At 37.1% G+C, this 17,174-nt stretch overlaps 1 protein-coding gene across 4 annotated transcripts in view; it reads left to right on the top strand.

Moving 5' to 3' along the window:
* Window positions 1-17,174, top strand: part of THBS4 (thrombospondin 4) — a 972,706-nt gene that overhangs the window by 320,961 nt on the left and 634,571 nt on the right. For all 4 annotated transcript variants that reach the window (XM_044063723.1, XM_044063722.1, XM_044063724.1 and 1 more), the window contains one exon: window positions 15,229-15,479. In XM_044063723.1, coding sequence (XP_043919658.1) covers window positions 15,229-15,479 — 251 coding nt within the window. The remainder of the gene's footprint in view (window positions 1-15,228; window positions 15,480-17,174) is intronic.

Here is a 17,174-nt window from a genome sequence, read left to right as displayed (position 1 = left end):
TTAAAAGAAAAGAGGAAGAGGAGGAAATAGGAATAGATTCAGATGTTAGTGATGAAGAAAATATAAGTTGGAGAGTAGTAAAAGGAAAATAGAACTCCACTGCTAAAAGAGTAAGAGATGGAAAAAGAAATTCAAAGGCGTAAACTCAAAAAATAAAAGGAAACAAAATGGATGAGAAGTAATATATTTTAAAAACTAGTTTAAGAAGAGGATGATCACCTTTAAATTATAGAATAGAGGGCATGCAGAAACATTTAAAGATGCTTTTGAAACTTTAGGAAAGAAGGAGAGAGAGAGAGTATTATGATAAAGAAAATAATTATATGAAAAAAATTATGAAAAAAAAAATAAAGAATTATTGTATAAACAATGGTATTTACAGTGGATATAACAAGTTTACAGACCCCTGTTAAAATGCCAGGTTTTTGTGATATAAAAAATGAGACCACAATAAATCATTTCAAAATTTTTCCCAAATTTAATGTGACCTATAATTTGTACAATTCAATTGAAAAACAAACAAATCTGTTAGGGGAGAATATGAAAAATAAAAAAAAATACAATAAGCTGGTTGCATAAATGTGCACACCCATAAACTAATACTTTGTTGAAGCGCCTTTTGATTTATTTACAGCATTCAGTCTTCTTGGGTACACACCTGCCATCAATTAAAGAGACTCTGATTAACCCCAAATAAAGTTCAGCTGTCCTAATAGCATTTTCCTGACATTTACTCAGTTGCCTGCTACAGCAAAAGCCATGGTTCACAGACAGCTTACAAAACATCAAAGGGATCTCATTGATGAATGGTATCAGTCAGGAGAAGGTACAAAAAAAATTTCCGCAGAATTGGATATACCATGTAACACAGTGAAGACGGTCATCAAAAAGTGGAGAAAATGTGGGACAACAGTGATGTTGCAAAGAACTGAACGTCCTTCCAAAATTGATGAAAAGACCAGACAAAAACTGATCAGGGAGGCTGCCACGAGACCTACAGCAAAATTGAAGTAGCTGCAGGAATTTCTGGCAAGTACTAGTTGTGTAATACATGTGACAACAATCTCCCCTATTCTCCATATGCCTGGGCTATGGGGTAGGGTTACAAGATGGAAGCCTTTTCTTACACAGAAAAACATCCAGGCCCAGCTAAAATTTGCAACAAAATACATCAAGTCTCACAAAAGCATGTGGGAAAATGTGTTATGGTCTGATGAGACCAAGGTTGAACTTTTTGGCCACAATTCCAAAAGGTACGTTTGGAGTAAAAACAACACTTCGCATCACCAAAAGAACACCATCCCCATGGTGAAGCATGGTGGTGGCAGTATCATGCTTTGGGGTTGCTTTTCTTCAGCTGGAATTGGGGCTTTAGTCAAGGTAGAAGGAATTATGAACAGTTCTAAACACCAGTCACTTTTGGCCCAAAACCTTCCGGTGTCTGCTAGAAAGATTAAGATGAAGAGGAATTTCTCTTTTTAACATGACAGTGACCCCAAGCATACATCCAAATCAACAAAATAATGGCTTCACAAGATGGAAGCTAAAGTTTTGGATAGCCCAGCCACAGCTCAAACCTAAATCCAATAGAAAATCTGTGGGGTGTCATGAAGAGGGCTGTGCACAAGAGATGCCCTCACAAGCTGACAGATTTGGAGTGCTTTTGCAAGGAAGAGTGGGCAAATATTGCCAAGTCAAGATGTGCCATGCTGATAGACTCCTACCCAAGAAGACTGAATGCTGTAATTAAATCAAAAGGTGCTTCAACAAAATATTAGCTTAAGGGTGTGCACACTTATGCAACCAGCTTATTGTATGTTTTTTATTTTTTATATTTTTTCCCTAACAGATTTGTTTTTCAATTGAATTGTGCAGGTTATAGGTCACATTACAGGTGGGAAAAGTTTTGAAATGATTTATTGTGGTCTCATTTTTTAATATCACAAGAGTTGGCATTTTAACAGGGGTGTGTAAACTTTTTATATCCGCTGTACTACAAGGGAAAAAGGAAGAAGTGTCAGTATATTTAAGTAAAATAGTGAAATAGAAATAGTGTAATGTCAGAAATGAAAGATAAAAAAGAAGTAAAAAAAGGCAATCTCAGAGTATGGAAATTGTAGTAAATCACATAGAAGAAATGTTCAAAAAAATGAGAGAATGTAATAAAATATGGGAAGTAAAATACCCATAATAGATGAATAAGGAAGTTGAAAAAATACTTTTTATGAATTAGACAAGGTATTAAACTGTTAAACACAGATTTGACTGCAGCTCTGGATGGAATTGGATTTGAAATGTATAAAAATTTAGGTGAATGAAAAAAGCATATTTGTTACAAGTAAATGAGTGGTAAGTCAAAGGTTTGAATCATAAGGAATTATGTAGTAAAATATTAAAATTCATATGTAAGAAAGGAGAAAAAGAAGACAAAGAGACCTAAAGTATTAAATAATACAGCTTACAAGATATTTGTGAAAATAATATAGCAATTATTTGAAAATATGATGGAATATATAATGGAAGAAAGTCCATTTGGTATGAAATGAAAACAGTGTCAAGAGTTAAAATTTATGGTAGGCACTATTAATAAAGAACACCAAAGCATACAGGAACACAGTAACCACAGCTCCACGAAGTGAATAAGGCAGCAAATGTAATCTTATTTAAGAGATTAAATTTGCTGCCTTATTCACTTTGTAGAGCTGTCATTACTGTGTTCCTGTGTGCTTTGGTGTTCTTTTGGTTATTCTGACTTTCAAAGCACTATTTCCTCTTTGTTTTGAGGTTTCAATATTAATAAAGCTTTTGCGTCAGTTGAGCATAAGATGTTATGGGGTTTAATGAAAAGGTATAATTTTAGAAATAAAATTAAGAAAGGTTGCATGACAGCCTATAGGAATACTAAAATAAGAATTTTGCTGAATGGATGGTTAAGTCAAGAAATAGAGACAAGTAAGGGTATAAGACAAGGATGCCCTATGAGTAATATTTTATTTGCTTTAGTTATGAATGTGGTAGTGAAGTTATTTGTAAAATGAAGAATGCAAAATATATAATGCATAATGTGTAGAATTTCCAGTGTTAATGACATATGCAGATGATATCATTTTAACAATTAAAATAGTATAGGGATGAGAGAAGCTATAGTTTATGAAGTCGATGTTCAAAAGAAATATGTACGATATTAAATAAAAATAAAAGTAAATGCAATGGAAGATGCAGTAAAAATAGCAGGTGTACAATTTACAATTGTAGATTTGTTGTGTTAGCTATAATTTTTGGTAAAGAAGACTATAAAACACAATGGGAATCATTACTGAAGGAATTAAAACAAATTTATTTTAAGGAAAACAGATATGCTTACAAGAAAAAGTGAACTTGATAAAATCAGTATTAATGAGTAAAATAGCATACTTTTCAAGTGTGTTCATGATCCCCAAATACATGAAAAACAACTGTTAGAAGTGATTGTTTCAATTCTATGGGGTTCTAAACTGAACCTAGTTCAAAGGAGATTGTATATAAATAAAGAGGAAGAAGGATTGGGCTTGTTAAATCCGGTGGTGTATGCAGCATCTTTAAAGTTGTATCAAGTATTGATATGGCTAAACAAGAAAAATGAGAAATTAGTAACAAGAATGTTTAAATATAAGTATGAAGAATTCTGGGAAATAAGAATAAATAAAAGAATAAAAGAATGTGTTAATGAAGAAATAAAAAATGATCAACAAAAGATAAAAATGTAGAAAATAAAGATAGATGAAATAGAAGAAAATCAAAAAAATGGTATAAAAATATAATGAGGCAGTATTATTGTATAAATCCATTGAAAATTTTACCAGAGGTAAAGATTAATGTAATAAAACAAAGAAATATGTGGTGCTGTAATAAAGTAGTATGTCAAGACTTTTAATGGAGATTAGCAACAAAAAATACCAGCAAAATGTCATATTCCATATAAAAAGAAAAGTGAAAGAATATGTTTATATTGTGGTGAAGAAGACACCACAGAACATGTTTTTTATGCATAAGAGAGTAAACAATCATGGGAAAAGTTGTGTGCTGAAAATGTTTTTGAAGGTTTCAAAGACAGTAATAATGTAAATGTGGATATGATTGAATATGGGTATTATACAAATAGAAGCAAAGAATCCAAAACCAGAATGGATAACAAATTGTTTTATGTATAATGGGTAATATGGAATGAGAGAATAAATGAAATCATGTTTAGTGGGAAAGGAATATTGTCAATAATATTAAGAAAAATTAGATGGTGGTTATGAAAAAAAGAGTGGTGGTCTGATTTACATAAGAATGTATAATTGTGATAAAAATGATACATTCTGTACATAAAAATGACATTGTATGTATAAATGTTTAATTTTGTAACTATGTACATATCTGAAGAGTTAAAAATGTATATATGTATACAAGTTGTTATCTAAATAAGATGTAAATAAAAGATCCCTACTTTTTTGATAGGTGCTGTGAAAGGTTTTACATCCACCTGGTCTATCACCAACTCAAGCAGATGGGACTTCGGTTTAACATGTCAGGCAAAGGACGGCATATTCAGTAGTGCAGCATTCTCCTGATGCTGCACTGCAGTGTCAGCAATCCATATGCTTACTGTGGGAACAGAACCCACATTTATTTGCACCAAAGGCGAGCATGCTGTTCCACCATGGACACAGCTCTATTTACAATAAAGTCTGTATAACACTATGAGAGACATCATTCGCAGAACCTTTTATACATTTTTGGGTCACTTGTACTCTTCCAAATGAGTGACACCACATAATGCTACAGTTGATACCCCAGATTAAAGCCATCAGTTTCATGCCTATTGGAACGTCTCTGTGTTTAAAATATGCCATCTACTTAGTGGCAGGTGAAGCGAGGCCACTGCAGTACTTTACAATAGTTGTGTCCGTTTAGTGCAGCTAAGATTCTTACTTTCTCCAGTTTTTCCACTAATCTCTGCAGGCCATGCTCTGGGCTATTATCAACTTTTATAAAAATTTTCTTCTTTCTACAGTCATGAAAACTCACATTTATTATTGTATATTTTGGGAGTGGCACTTTGGTAGTACTCCACTTACTTTGTGACCCCTTTATTATGCCTACTTTAAGTTATTTCCTTGCCACTTTCTGTGTATCTTTTCTTTGGCGCTGTGGTAGTTTGTAAGGTTTTAAGTTAGCCTTTCCCTCAAGAGTCCTACCATGGTTTTGTTGTTGTTTTTTTTTTTTTCAAACACCTTTATTGAATTATCACTTAGGCAAATTTACATTCATATAAAAGTAATCAAATTATAATTAACATAACAAACATTATACTTCATATGTATTGCTATATATATCATATAACCTAAGCAACATTACATAAATTATTCAATGCTTGCCCCCCCCCTTTTTAACAAGAAACATCTTTATTAAACCATCACTTGTGACATAAGCAATCATACATTTATATAAATGAAAACAAACCACACTGACACAATCCTAGCTGTAAACATTTTACATCACAAACCATACTGACACACTCCCAGATGCAAATATTATACATCACTTAAAATCTAACCTCATTTTTCACTAATTTTGACAGGATATTTTAGAATCAATAAATAATCTGTCTGCCTTTTCTGTATTTTGACCAAAACACATAAGCCTAATTAGAACGCTGCTGCAGTTTCTTACTGCAGGTATAATTACATTTTGCAGTTATTGTATAACAAAAAGTGTGAGTAAGAAGAAGGAATACTTTGTTCAGCTGTTCAGTCATAGGGATATGCTGACATATCTTTTTAAGCAATGAATGTTCTTCTTGTTGTTCTAAGACTGGCATAATTGTTAAGGTGTTTGCCTCTCATGTACGAGGTGCAAGGTTTAATCCTAACCTCCAGCCAATGCCTGTTTGGAGTCTGCATGTTCTTCCAACTTTCAAAAAACTTGCTGAGTGTTTCCATCTCAAAATCACCAAAATAATGGAGCTGTGGGCAGCAGCACAGGCTCTACCTGGTGTCCTGTAGAGCGAAGAGTTGTATAAACCAACCACTTTGGGCAGTGGTGCACAGGGTTCTCATGATGTCAAATAAACGGGCATGGGTATTTTCCAGTGATAAGTGAGTTGAGGACCCAGCCTACTCTAACCTACACTAGGGGCCCATACCTCCCAAGTGGGAGTTGTGTGTGTGTCCTCCATAAAGGCCAAAAGCCATGGGTCAGTCAATAATCTATGGGCTGGTGTCCAGTTGCCCAGCTTGGGTAGTGAAAGCTGGACGTAAAACCAATCAATCTGCTAAACTTGAACTAAGAATTGCTACACTCAGTGTAGGTTCACTGACAGAATGAAGCTTGGAAGCTGACATGATGGTAAGGAGGAGACATATGGCTGATGTTGGCCAACACATGGTTCAGCAAGAGAGGCATTCACAAGATCACATACAACAGTGGACAACATGCTATTCAGGTAGACTTCCTCCTAGTAAAGAAAGGGCACTGGGGTAGCATCAGTGATTGTAAAATCATCCCCAGTGAAACAGTCAGCCCACAGCATAAACACTGGTTGCGACACTCATTGGCAAGCACTAGTTAGAAAGGTTATAAGGTCAACAGAGACCAGACTGAAGACCTGGAAGTTGACTGGAGGGAAAGCACAACAGTCAAGGAATTACTCAGTGATGTAGCACATCAAGAAGAAGAAGAAATAGGTGGAGGTGAAGAAGAAGAATGGCAGCACCACAAAACAGTATGTGTGAGAACTACAGAACAGATATGAGGCCAAGCCAGGTATTGAAATAAGGTATATATGGAAAGCTGATGGTGGAAAGCAGTACTCCAGGAAGTAATCAAAAGAAAAGGAGTGCAGGAAAAAGTGAGAAATAGAAAAGATGGACCAGGCTAGGAAGGAATACTGGTTGGCTAAGAAAGAGGTTAAATAGGAAAAAAAAAACAAGATACCAGAGGCATTTTACCAACTTCTGAAAAGTACGTCAGTAGATGGCAGAAAGAAACTTCATCAGCTTGCAAGGCAAAGACAGGCAAAGACAGAAAGATAAGGAAGTTAGTCAGACACCTTTCTTAAAAGATGCCAGCAACAACCTTCTCAGGAGGAAGGAGTACTTCCTGTAGCTTCTCAATGAAGAAAACCCCACAAAAGCAATACTGCCCTAGACACATCCTATGATGACAGAAGAGGAGGAACCCACCATTGAAGAAGTAAGACCAGCACTAAGGAAAATAAAGTCAAGGAAAAAAATCAGGCTGAGATGAGGTCACAATAGATATGGTAAAGACCCTGGGTGAGATTGCGGAGAAATGGTTCCTGAGGGTACTCATAGCAGTGTTGAGAGAAAGGCATATCCCAGATGACTAGGAATAAGCATACTAGTGCCAGTGTTCAAGAGCAAAGGGGACATTCACAACTGTGGACAGTACAGAGGTATCAAATTCCTGTCACACTGCATGAAAGTTCTGGAGAGGGTGATTGATAAATGAGTACACAGAGTAGTAAAAAGTAAGATGGGAGATGAGCAGTTTGGATTCAGATCAGGATACACCACAAGTGATCCAATGTTTGCTGTGAGACAGATACTTGAGAAGAAGCTAGGAATGAAGAAAGAGTCCAACTGGGCATTCCTAAACTTGGGAGAATGTATATGACAAGGTCCCAAGAAAGCTGATTTGGGCAGTCCTGCAGTGGTTCAAAATCACAGAAACATTGGTAGAATTAGTGCAGGCTATGCTCAAGGACCTGATGATACAAGTACAAACAGAGTTAAGGGTGGGAGGATGGCATAATGGTTAAGGTGTTTACCTTACAGACACAAGGTGCAGGGTTTGATTCTCACATGGGGTAATTGGCTAGGCTTGAAATGGCCCACAAGGGTAGTTAGCCTAGTACTAACCTATGAACCTATGAGTTCAGTCTTACAGAGGGGTTCCCAGTGGGAGTGGGTATACAACAGGGTTCAGCTCTGAGCCCTCTGATGTTCATAGTGATGATGGGATACATTAGTAAATACAAAACCACTAAACACACACGAACAAATCCTTATTATACCACAAAGAAGGACTCCGCAGCAACTTGTAGAAAGATTTAATCCACTGAGATGTAGTTACATCCAACGATACAAGATATACAAATACTGGTCTTCTATTCTCTCTAGCGCTTCGGCAAACAGCCTTTACAGAGTAAATTATTCCTCACACTGACATTCACCTCACATTTTATACAACTTCAAATCACTCCTAAGTTAATTACATTCAATTATTCAATCAACCACATCACTTTTAAAAGGGTAAAATGTATAAAACACTACACATTTTAAAGCTACAGTTGCTAAAGCAAACTCTTCCAGGAACAATCATAATTCAAACCATACGGTTTAAGCGTGTTAAATTTTAATATAAAATATAATTCTTTTTTCCTTAATATTTGTTTTATACATTTATCATTTAAATACTTTGTATTTTCAATACTATCTAGCACTGTGACCCTAAAGTCCTCCATGTTGCCCCCATGATATTTTTGAAAATGCCCTGCCAACGGACTAGTTTCCTTATTTTTCAAGATGTCCCTAACATGTTCCTTAATTCTACATGCTAAGGTTCTTTTTGTCTCTCCCACGTAAAACTTTTTGCATGGGCATTCAATTCCATAAACAACTGCTGTAGAATTGCAGTTGTATATTCCCTTCGTTGCAACTGGAATACCATTAATTTTATCAAATTGTTGTACAATAAACCTACAGATAGTACATTTGCCACATCTTTTAGTTCCCTGATACATAGCTTGTGTATACACTGGCATGTTGGCCATTCTAAACCGGCTATGTACCAAAAAATCTTGTATATTTCTCCCTCTTTTGTAAGAAAAAATAACATTCTTTTCGGACAAATAATCTACTTCTTTTTGTAATAAATTCCAACTATATAGCACATGTTCCTTAATACTATCTGATAATACAGAAAAGGTAGACACAAAGTATACAGCATCTTTACCCTCTTGGGGTGTCTTCCATGTTCCCCCTCTATTATGTTTACCACATTTTTTAACCTTCTTTAAACTTTCCTTTAGATTGTATTCCTCATAACCTCTTGCTTTAAATTTGTTATAACTTTGTATATACTCCTTTTCTTTAATAATAGGGTTGCTACACAATCTATTTACCCTATTCAACTCTGTATAAGGAATTGCTTTAATAATATGTACTGGATGATAACTGCTACCATGCAGTATAGAACCAGCCCCTTGAAATTTCCTGTGAATTTGATATTCCAACTTATGTTCCTTACAGCCTATTAGTGAAATATCTAGATATTGCACTTTCTGACCATTTTGCAGTCCGTCAAACTTTACACCCATGGTATTATCCTGTATCTCCATTAACATTAGTAAATAGTTTAGAGAGGGCAGATCAAAAAGTTGCTGTATGCAGATGATGTGGCATTACAGGCCTCTCCTGAGAAGGAGTTTCAGCAAAGGATAGGGGAACAGAATGTAAAACTGAAGGCACATGGGATGAAACCAAGTACAGACAATCCAATTCTAATGGTAGCAAATTGGGGAAATTGGAGCTGAGACTTGAGATAGAAGTGAAAATAATGGAACAGGTTAACAGCTTCAAGTAGCTGGGAGGGGTGGTTGAGGTGAAGAAAAATTTGAATGAGGAGGTCAAAGCTAGAATCAGAGGGGCTGCAGACAACTAGCAAAGAATCCCAGAAGACTGCAAAAGAAGCTGAAATTAAGGTGTACAAAACAGGTGTGGCCAGTACTACTGTATGGTACAGAAACCTGAACAGTAAAGGCAGCACAGTTGAGGAAGCTGGAGGTGATGGAGATGAAGTGCAGAGGCAGGTGGTAGGATGAGCACTGTGGGACAGATGAAGAAATGAAGACGTAAGAGCAGAAGGCAAAGTACCTCTGACTGCAGAAAAGGTCAAAGAGGATAGATTACAGTGGCTTAGGCACATGTGTAGAAAAGCAGAAGACAACCTCCTAAAGAAGATTTGGGACAGACAAGAAGAAGGAAAGAGGAAACGTGGGCATCCAGAAAAGTTGTGGATGGATTGTGCAAGAGAAGACATGTAACAGTCAGGCATGACTGTTTAAGAAGACAGGACAGTGGTATTGAATAGAAAGAGAGGTGGGGACAGTGGGCACGACACCCCGACCTCATGTAGAAAATGGGAAAAAGGGGGTTGATGATGATGATGATGGTGACGATGTTGCCCTTCTTGTGTGCCCCTATCCAAATTGTTATACTTTTGTGTTTTTTCTAACAGTGTGTTAGATTCATACACTCTCCTGAGTGTATTTGATGATCGCTTCTGCACTTTTTCTAGGTATAGGTTAGGTATATATACACACACACACACACACACACACATATATATCTATATATATATATATATATATATATATATATATATATATATATATGTATATATATAGGTTCATAGGTGTGTATTAGGCTAATGACCCTGGAGCCTTTACAAGCCTAGCCCATAGGATTACCCTGGCATCGTACCACCCAACCTTAGCTCCCAGTGCCTCTGTCGAGTAGAGTCACACTGGAGTGATCTTTCTATTTCCCATCCACTCATCAAGATTTCTCTAGAAGAGGACCAGTGAGGTGTTCTGTTTGACATGTATGGGAAGTCTATTTCATAGCATGGGCAGTCTGTGGGTTATGAACCTGTCCCTCCAGCATGTTCTGGAGATTGCGGTAATGAAGTTGAGGTCTCTGGAGCATGTGGTGCGGAGGGATTGGGATTTCTTTAGATGTAACATTTTTAACAGAGCTGGGTCAGAAATGGCTTTTCTAAGTCAAGCAGAGATCGCCTCTAAGTAGGCGATATGAGACAGAATAGTTGGGGTTTTTTGTGTCTGTCCATATAAGACAAGTGTTTAAGGCCTAGGATCCTCTTTGTGAAGTACTTTTGCAGCCTCTCCAGTTGTTGCAGGTGCCTAGTGAGGTACACGCCAAATAGGGCATTGTACTCAATGACTGGCCTAATGAGGGAAGAGTAGAGGGAGACAATGACCTCTTTCTTCATGAATGCAAAACCCTTAGTAATGAGATGTTCCACACAGAAGGACTTTCTGACCACAGTGGCAACGTGGTGGTCAAAAGAGAGGTTGCTTTCAACCTGTGTTCTCAGATCTCTTATAACGCCTTCTGTGTTCAGTGGACTACCATCCTGTATGAACCACCTTGCCTTCATCCACAGCTCTTTTGACTGACTCAAAGAAGTCGACCAGGTTGAGCAGGCATGACACAAAACCAAACTGTGTTGGATCCAGAGTTTGGAGATTCCCAATATACTTGTGTATTAGGTCCATGATGATGCATTCCATACCTTTGCATATCAGACTCATTAGGCTAATGGGGTGATAGTTCCCAGGGTCTGTAGTCGCTCTTCTTTTGTGGAGAGGGATGACTGTAGCAGTGCAACATTTGGTAGGGACAAAACCTGAGGTGAGGCTGTGATTGAACAGGACACACAGGTGAGGTAGCAGTTCACTCTGTAGTTCATGTAGAACACAGCCAGGGATATTGACAGGTCCCATAGAAGCTGTATTCTTGGCCTTGGACAGTGCTGTTTTAACCTGTGCAGCAGTAATGCTGGGTGCCTAGCAATCTACTGGTATTGTGATTGGTAACTGGGGGGGGGGGGTAAAGTTGGCAGTGAATCTGTCGGTCAGTTTATTGGCAATATCTGTTGGCTTGGTATAGGAGGTACCATTGTGCAGTAGCTCAGAGCACCTCTGGGTATTGCCGTGGAGGATCTTTACATAACTACAGAAGGCCTTGTGGTTGTCTTTACTATATGCTGCAATTCTGTTTTCATAGCTAGCTTTAGAGGATTTGATGAGGAATCTCAACTTTTTGTTGAGGGTGATAAGGGAGTTTTTCCAGTCTTGGGATTTCACCTTATTCCACATCAGTTTCCTCCTTCTGTTGTAGAGTTTGTTTATGGCAGGCGACCATCAGATTGGCTTCCTTTTTTTGGGAGAGCATCTTGGTTCTATTGGGTATGGTGAGATCCATGCATTTGTGTACATGTTCGTACAGTGCATTGGTGTATGATTCAGCAGTTATGCAACTTTCTCCATTTGCATGGGTGCCGTGAAGTTAGCCATCTCTGTTTTTAGGAGCCCAAAGTTAGCTTTGAAGAAGTTTTTCATGGTGATTACCTTTGCAGGGGGGGGGGGGGGAGGATTTCCAAGGTGATTAGTTTGTGGTCGGATTTAACCAGGGTGGCGATAACTATTGGTGTAGAGCAACGGTCACCCATATTAGTAATGACTTGGTCAATGATGTTGCTACCTCTAGTGGGAGTAAGAATGAGCTGGTCCAGGTCATTGGAATTAATGAATTCCAGGAAATGTTGGGCAAGTGTATTGGTACATGAGTAGTTTTCCCAGTTAATGGAAGGATAGTTGGAAGTTGCCCTGTATGAATGTTGGGTTGGACCGTAATATTTTCCAGGGTGCTTAGGAACGTGGAGTGTGAGTCTTGGGACATGGTGAGGGAGATTTGGGACAGACAGGAAGAAGGTAAGAGGAAAACGAGGGCGTCCAGCAAAGAGGTGGATGGATTGTGTGAAAAAAGATCTGCGACAGTCAGGCATGAGTGTTGAAGAAGGCAGGAGAGTGGCACTGAATCGAGAGAGTTGGTGACAGTTAACACGATACCCCGACCCCATGTAAATGGGAAAAAGGGGATGATGATGATGAGACATGCCCCACTGCATTCAACATTGGTGGCTGTATCTCCTGGACTCTTGCTACATATATATATATATATATATATATACCAATTCCAAGTCCACAAAACAGTGGGGAAAAGGGAAAGAAATCCCTAAACCCCACTAAAATTTCCTTGCATTATCTTAATATTCACAGCCCCAAGAATTGGCAAAAAGAGTTGGTAGATTCAAAGGTCAATAAAAAATGTCAACAAAAAACTGATGCCATATATATATATATATATATATATATATATATATATATATGTGTGTGTGTGTGTGTGTGTGTGTGTGTGTATATATATATATATATATATATATATATATGTGTGTGTGTGTGTGTGTGTATATATATATATATATATATATATATATATATATATATATATATATGTGTGTGTGTGTGTGTGTGTGTGTGTGTGTGTGTGTGTGTGTATATATATATATATATATATATATATATATATGTGTGTGTGTGTATATATATATATATATATACATATATATATGTGTGTGTGTGTGTGTATATATATATATATATATATATATATATATATATATATATATATATATATGTGTGTGTGTAAGTACTGCAGGATCACAGTTTTGTGAGACCAGTTTGCTCTGTAAGGAGCAGTGTCTTCTTTCCTCTCTGCTGCATAACTGGTGTTAGTATATGAAAGTTATGGTGCACGGGAGCTTGTTCCCTATTTGGGGTGGTGGAGAGGAAACCCCTTGCAAAATCACTTATTTTGAGCTTTGTGACTGGTGTCTATGTGTAGTATGCTGTCAATGAGTGTGGCTCAAACAAATGCTTTTTAAGCCAATGATATCATGATGATTATCATGGAGCCTATATATTACATGTCTCTCTACACAAACATGTATGCTTTTACCAAAAAAGAAATTATATCATTTACATACACCCGGCCACATCATAAGAGATTTCTGACTTCTGACCATATTATAAACATTTATCGATGGAAGCACTATCAGTTAATTAGCATTTCATATAATACATTAAAATCAGCCTTTCATTTATCAAAATCTGACAAAAAAATCACTGGAAAAATGCTTTAATCAGATAAAGCGCCACAAATTAAAAAATTTAAAACATACGTCTCACCCTCACTATCACTGTAAATGGATATAAGCACTACAATAGACTGATGGAAAAAGATATTTGCTATGATGAATAAAGTCATTTCTGGCTGTCATTTTAATTGTTGACAAAATTTCACTTTCAGCTCATCAGGATGGACTTGCTCATGGTGTATGTTTACAAATCATAATTCACTGTGCGCATGTGTGCTACAGTCTGGTACCTTTCTGCTATGCTGTCTGATGTTACCTAGATTTTGTAGTTCACTTGAAATCTTTATTTGGGAGTCATTGCTTTCATGTTTACTCAGAGCTTCTACTCTGACTAATTACTGATGGAAACTGGATGAATTGCATTTTAATCACCACAATAGAGTTGTGAATTCAAGCTCTTGGCAAAATGTAGGCTTAATACAAAGTAAAGACAGCCCTCCAGTCCTTCACCTACATAAGGTTCGTTTTAAAGCCCCCAAATGAGGGCAAATGTTTTTTCAGTTACAATATTATGCTTCTTTTGTTTTATGAGCATGCTAAAACAGAAGGCTGGAAATGCTTCCTGTGTGACTTGATATTCAGGATAAATAAAGCTGGTTGGGAGGGTGGCCTGATGGTTAAGGTGTTTGCCTTACAAACACAAGAAGCAGGGTTTGAGTCTCACAAGGGATAATTGGCTAGGCTTAAAATAGCTTGCAAGGGCAGTTAGCTTAGTACTTATCTATGAACCTATGATAGTGCTTAAGACTTTAGTGCATTCTAAGCAGTAAGATCCAGGTGTACTACAAAATTTGCTGCATTTGATAATATAATGTAAAATCACAATAAATGAAGCTGTAAATTTAAACCATTGTTTTCATGTCTGCATTAAATCAGTTTTAATGCATCTCTGAAGGTTAATGTCACGTGTCACTCATTGCCAACACGGTAGAGTTTCACACTAACTACAGCAATGGTGATAGGAGCGAGTTAACTTGTTTGTTGTGTTATCTGAAGGCCTGTGATTTTTAAACAGGATTTTGCATAAAGCTGCATGTTATCCTAACATCATCCATTTAGTAGCAAAACAGATGACTAAAGCAAAAGTCTCATGACTATGAGAGGTGTTAAGGGTTTTTTTTTTTACTTTCACCGTGCTGTAACTGAGATGGAATCATTTTGTTATTGTGGCATGAACTTAAGCTGAATAGTTAATTTACATCTGGCATCATGAGTAATATATATGGGTAAAAAATAATTTTAATGTTAGTCATTCATTGGGGCCATGCGCCAATAAATGTTTCTTTGTATGCTTCAGTTAATAGTCTACATAGTTTAATCCTACAATATACATTTGTTACAGTATTTAGTTTGCTGTTTGTTTTCCTTTTGTATTAGATTTAATGAGTATCCCAGATGATGAATATGCAAATAAAATTCCAAATCCGACTCAGCGTCCAACTGTACCACCACCACCAGTAACACCATCCACTCCTCCCGCAACGCCTCCGCCTAGACCTAAACCTAGATGCACTTCTGTTTCATGTTTCCGAGGTGTAAAATGTACTGAAACAGTGGATGGATTCAAATGTGGTCCTTGTCCAGAAGGCTATATAGGAAATGGTGTGACCTGTACAGACATTGATGAGGTATGTATACTATAAAGTAAAAACATTTGAGCAGTTTTCGAGTATTACATAAAGAGTCTCAGAAACATTTCTGTTTTCTCTTTCTTAAATATGTTGATAGCATGAGACAGAATCCTTCACTGTAGGAACAATTTCTTAAATAAAACAACTGAGTACTTTCTCAACATTTTATGCTTAGTTTAGCATTTTTGGATATGCCCTGATAGTGTTTTATGCATTTAACGTTTCATGGTGTAAAATACATGCATTATTATTACTTATTATCATTATTAACTTTATACCCGCTGCTTACTATTATTTTTCAGGACAGTTTGTGGAAGGCACTATAGCATAGCAGAGAAAGGAGTGTAAAAGTGGCATTATTCAGCAATCAGAGAGAACAAAAACCTCAGCCCAGTACTTAGAGCAACACAGAAAGACTTATAGGGAAAACAACTACTACAGCTGCAAAAATTACAGAAAATTTGTATCCATTTCAAAATAGTATAATCATGGCTCTCACCCATCAGGCAAATCTCAACAGAATCAAGGACAACTGCAGAAATAATCAGGGCACTTTAAAAATATTACTACTATTCACTTGAGATATTGACAAAATAACAGAATGTGAATTAATATGTATTTTCTGAAGTAAATAAGTCTATAACTTTAACTATTGTCATAATTTATTAAATATAATTCACATTTTCTCCAAAACTCATCAGCTTTAGGAGAGATTGAGAAGGATAGAGCTAAAATTTGAGACAAAATCAGGGAAGTTCCTGAAAATTAGGGACAGTTGAGAGGTATGAGTATAATCAGCCTTATATGTGTGACTGTTAACGGAGAGTCCAAGAGAAAGCCCAGAAAATGAAATATATAGTCAAAGAGAGGCCAGGAGGTAGAAGAAAAGCCCAGACGTAGTATGAAAAAGAGGAAACACACTTTTAACACAGAAGGAAGAGTAGGACAGCCTATGGGAGGATGAAGGAAGAGTAAGACAACCTATGAGAAAATGAAGGAAGAGTACGACAGCCTATGGGAGGATGAAGGAACAGTGGGACAGCCTATGGGAGGATGAAGGAAGAGTGGGACAGTCTATGGGAGGCAGAAGGAAGAATGGGACAGCCTGTGAGAAAATGAAGGAAGAGTGGGACAGCTTATGGGAGGCTGAATGAAGAGTGGGACAACCTGTGGAAGGCAGAAGGAAGAATGGGACAGCCTGTGAGAAAATGAAGGAAGAGTGGGACAACTTATGGGAGGCTGAAGGAAGAGTGGGACTGGGACAGCCTATGAGAAAATGAAGGAAGAGTGGGACAGCCTGTGGGAGGCAGAAGGAAGAATGGGACAGCCTATGAGAAAATGAAGGAAAAGTGGGACAGCTTATGGGAGGCTGGTGGATTTGCAAGTTGAGAAGTTTTCGAGAGGACGATAAGGTGAATTGGGAGGCTCATTGACTGAGTTAGAGGGTGAATGAGTGAGTGAATGAGAGCAGATGATTGCAAGGTAGAAATGAATAATGAATAATGGATGCAGAGGAACAAAACATGTAAACTGTTTATGTGCACACTAATAACGTTACTGCTGGTTTCTGATTCCTACAAGCACAAGAACCACAACTGTTGCAAAACTGTTTGAGTTCTTTAATCAAAATGTAATCCTGTTAAGCTATAGTGGGTGTGAATGTTCTGTATTCATTTCATGGATCATGCATTT

This window comes from Protopterus annectens, chromosome 2.part2 (genome assembly GCF_019279795.1).
Source record: "Protopterus annectens isolate FY-2018-M chromosome 2.part2, PAN1.0, whole genome shotgun sequence".
In the NCBI taxonomy this organism is placed as follows: domain Eukaryota; kingdom Metazoa; phylum Chordata; order Ceratodontiformes; family Protopteridae; genus Protopterus; species Protopterus annectens.
The sequence above is the reverse complement of the archived record's forward strand: the minus strand, read 5'-3'. Positions and strand labels throughout refer to the sequence as shown.